The sequence below is a fragment of the Myotis brandtii genome, unplaced genomic scaffold (assembly GCF_000412655.1).
Source record: "Myotis brandtii unplaced genomic scaffold, ASM41265v1 scaffold1204, whole genome shotgun sequence".
In the NCBI taxonomy this organism is placed as follows: Eukaryota; Metazoa; Chordata; class Mammalia; order Chiroptera; family Vespertilionidae; genus Myotis; species Myotis brandtii.
Window position 1 is genome coordinate 622,332 of NW_005354186.1, and position 2,944 is coordinate 625,275.

The 2,944-nt window shown below is 57.9% G+C and overlaps 1 protein-coding gene across 1 annotated transcript in view; it reads left to right on the forward strand.

Moving 5' to 3' along the window:
- The window catches only part of LOC102257551 (protein-arginine deiminase type-4), a 28,999-nt gene extending 26,533 nt beyond the window's left edge, over nucleotides 1-2,466 (forward strand). The window contains exons 17-18 of the mRNA XM_014532951.1: nucleotides 51-191; nucleotides 1,995-2,466. Coding sequence (XP_014388437.1) covers nucleotides 51-191; nucleotides 1,995-2,228 — 375 coding nt within the window. The 3' untranslated portion in view covers nucleotides 2,229-2,466. The remainder of the gene's footprint in view (nucleotides 1-50; nucleotides 192-1,994) is intronic.
- The last annotated feature ends 478 nt before the right edge of the window (nucleotides 2,467-2,944 follow it).

Genomic DNA, 2,944 nt, shown 5'->3' on the forward strand with positions numbered 1-2,944 from the left:
GTTTTAGCCCTGGCCATGCCCACCACCCTCTCCTCCCCCCTCTTCCCCAGAGCTGCATCGACTGGAACCGGGAGGTGCTGAAGCGGGAGCTGGGCCTGCGGGAGCGGGACATCGTGGACATCCCGCAGCTCTTCAAGCTCCGCACGGACTTCACAGGGACCCCCAAGGCCGAGGCCCTTTTCCCAAACATGGTGAGGAAGTGGCCTTGAGTGAGACAGGCCAGCTGGGCTCTGGGTGCGGCCCACGGGGCTTGGTTGTCTCCTCATGCCCTGGGTTTTCATGGCCCATCCGGCTTCCTGTGGGCATCTCAGAGGCACCCTGGGAGTCAGGGATGATCGTCACCCCCACTGACAGATGAGGCGCAGGGAGGGGGGTCTCTGGCACAAGAACACACTGCTGGCGAGAGGGGGGACTCAGAGCCAGGGGTCCACGGCAGAGCCCACACTCTAACCACTAGGCAGGGGGGGTGGGGGGGGGGGGGGGGGGGGGGGGGGGGGTGTGGGATGAGGTAGGAGTGGGCTGGGGGACACACACAGCAAACAAAATGCTCCCAGGTTGGGTGAAGTGCCATGAAGGAAATAAAGGTGGGGCACCTGTTCAGACTGGGTGGCCGGAAGGCCTCTCTGAGGAGGTGGCATTGGCAGTGCTGGGGGGCACTCACCTGTCTGACGGGGGGACTTGAGGGGCCCCACCTTTTTGTGGAGAAATTTTAACTGTGACCCAAGCCCCATCTTACCTCGCTGGCTGTGTTTTTACCGCTCCTCCACCTGTTACTCTGTCTCTTCAAAGTAACTTCACCCACTTCTACTGGGGCCCCTCTGCCCCCTCCCCCTCCTGCTGGAGCTGGGGTTATAGTTGAGGAAGAAGCAGAGTGGTCTTCAGACTGGGTTCCCCAGGATGCTAGGGTTCCATGGCAGTGCCTCTCAAATCCAGTGGTTACGATTTCTTCTGTTTTATGCACTGAAGTTCTGCAGAAGGTTTTGTTTAGAATAAAGGACTCCTTGGCCAAAACCAGGCAGGAGGGGGCACCTCTTCTCACCCCCGGGACATAACTCCTTGGCCCCAAGCATTTGTTTCTCTCCCTCGGGCCCAGCCAGGTCTCCCAGCTCCGGAAAGAAGGCTGATGCCGCCTGCGGGGGGGTGAGGGTCTCAAATGCTGTGAGAGGGCTGGCTCTGGGCCTCACCGCCTGAGGCCCCTGCAGGGAGGCTCCGCACAAGCCTCGCTCTCCCATAGCCCGCAGTGGGAGGTGGGCGCGGGCGGGGAACAGGCAGAGAAATTAAGCGTGCAGGGCTCTCAGTGTGGGCTGTGTCTGAGCGCTGGCAATGAGATACCTCGTCAGTGATTCATGAGCCCTGGAGACTGACTCTGCACCTACTGTGTTGTCATAGCGATGACAACAGGGTAGGGCTCATTTTGCTGATGAGGCTCAGAGAGGGCAAGGGACTTGCCTGAGGTCACACAGCTACTGAGTAGTAGAGCTGAGATCCAAACCCACGTTGGCCTGGAGCCAAATCCTAGTCTTTCCATCTCACTAGGCCACCTCCCAGTATAATGGAGGAAACAGCCATTTGCATCAGTGATAATAGACAGAAAGTGCTACAAAGAGGTCGTCACATTCATCCATTCAACGGATATTTATTAAGTGCCTACTGTGTGCCAGGCACTGTGCTTGGAGCTATGGGAACATCCATGAGGAGTTGGGGATTCACAGGCGCCTTCACACAGGGGGTGGCATTTGAGCTGAGCTCAGTTGAGTAATAGAGTTGGCCAGAAGGTGGTGGGTGGGGAAGGAGCCTGGGTCCCAGAGTCTGACAGACTTGGGTGGAAGTCCTAGACTAGCTGGTGGTCTTGGGTAGCCCACTATACCGTGTGGGCCTCAGTTTTCTCATCTGTGAAATGGGGTTGTTATTTCCGAAGGTCAGAAGGAGGGGGCGCTGGGATAGTGATGCAGGCTGCACGCCACCGCCCCTGACCTGACCTCCCCGCTCTGCAGGTGAACATGCTGGTGCTGGGCAAGTACCTGGGCATCCCCAAGCCCTTCGGGCCCATCATCAACGGCCGCTGCTGCCTGGAGGAGAAGGTGCGGTCCCTGCTGGAGCCGCTGGGCCTCCACTGCACCTTCATCGACGACTTCACCCCGTACCACCTTCAGCACGGGGAGGTGCACTGCGGGACCAACGTGCGCCGCCAGCCCTTCTCCTTCAAGTGGTGGCACATGGTGCCCTGAGCCTGTCCCCTAGGCGTCCTCTTCCTTGGGAAGCTCCTGGCCAGAGGCTCTGGTCCCCTGCAGTGTGGCATAACAAGAGTTCTTGGGGACACGTTGGCTCCCCAGGGGGAGGCCCCCCTCCAGGCAGTGGCTTGCTTCTGTCCCGTGTCCCCTCTGAAGATCCCAAGATGGTCCTGGCATTGCAAACTCAGTTCTGCTGTGAGAAGCTGCAATAAAGTTTCATAATAATCACTTTGTACATGAAGTCAAGCGACCATTCATTCACTCTCACTCGCTGTCATGGTTGAACCGAACATTGCAAACTTGAAGGCCGGTGTTCCTGCCTGCGCCTGAGAATTGGATGCCGTTCATGTTGTGCTTTGGGGAAAAGGCAGCAGATGGGTGATGCAAGAGCCCAAAGGGGACATACGGGTTTGACTGTGTGTCGGTGAGCCCAGGGGTTAGCGAATCCGCCTGTCCTCCCTCGATCGTTTCAGTCCTCCAGCTTGAAAGCCCCTGAAGCAGGACCACCTAGCAGGGTGGGGTGCACAGTAGGAGCCCTGGGTGATTGTGGGATGGATTCATTAGTCCCTTCTTCTGTGTCCTTTTTGCATATTTTCTTGTATGGCCCTGACATGGGGACATAGATTCCGCAATAGGAAATAAAACATGACGACCTGAGGTCTTTGAAATGGAGGCCGGGTCTTGGCTCAGAGAGCTGGGTGCTCAGACGCCCA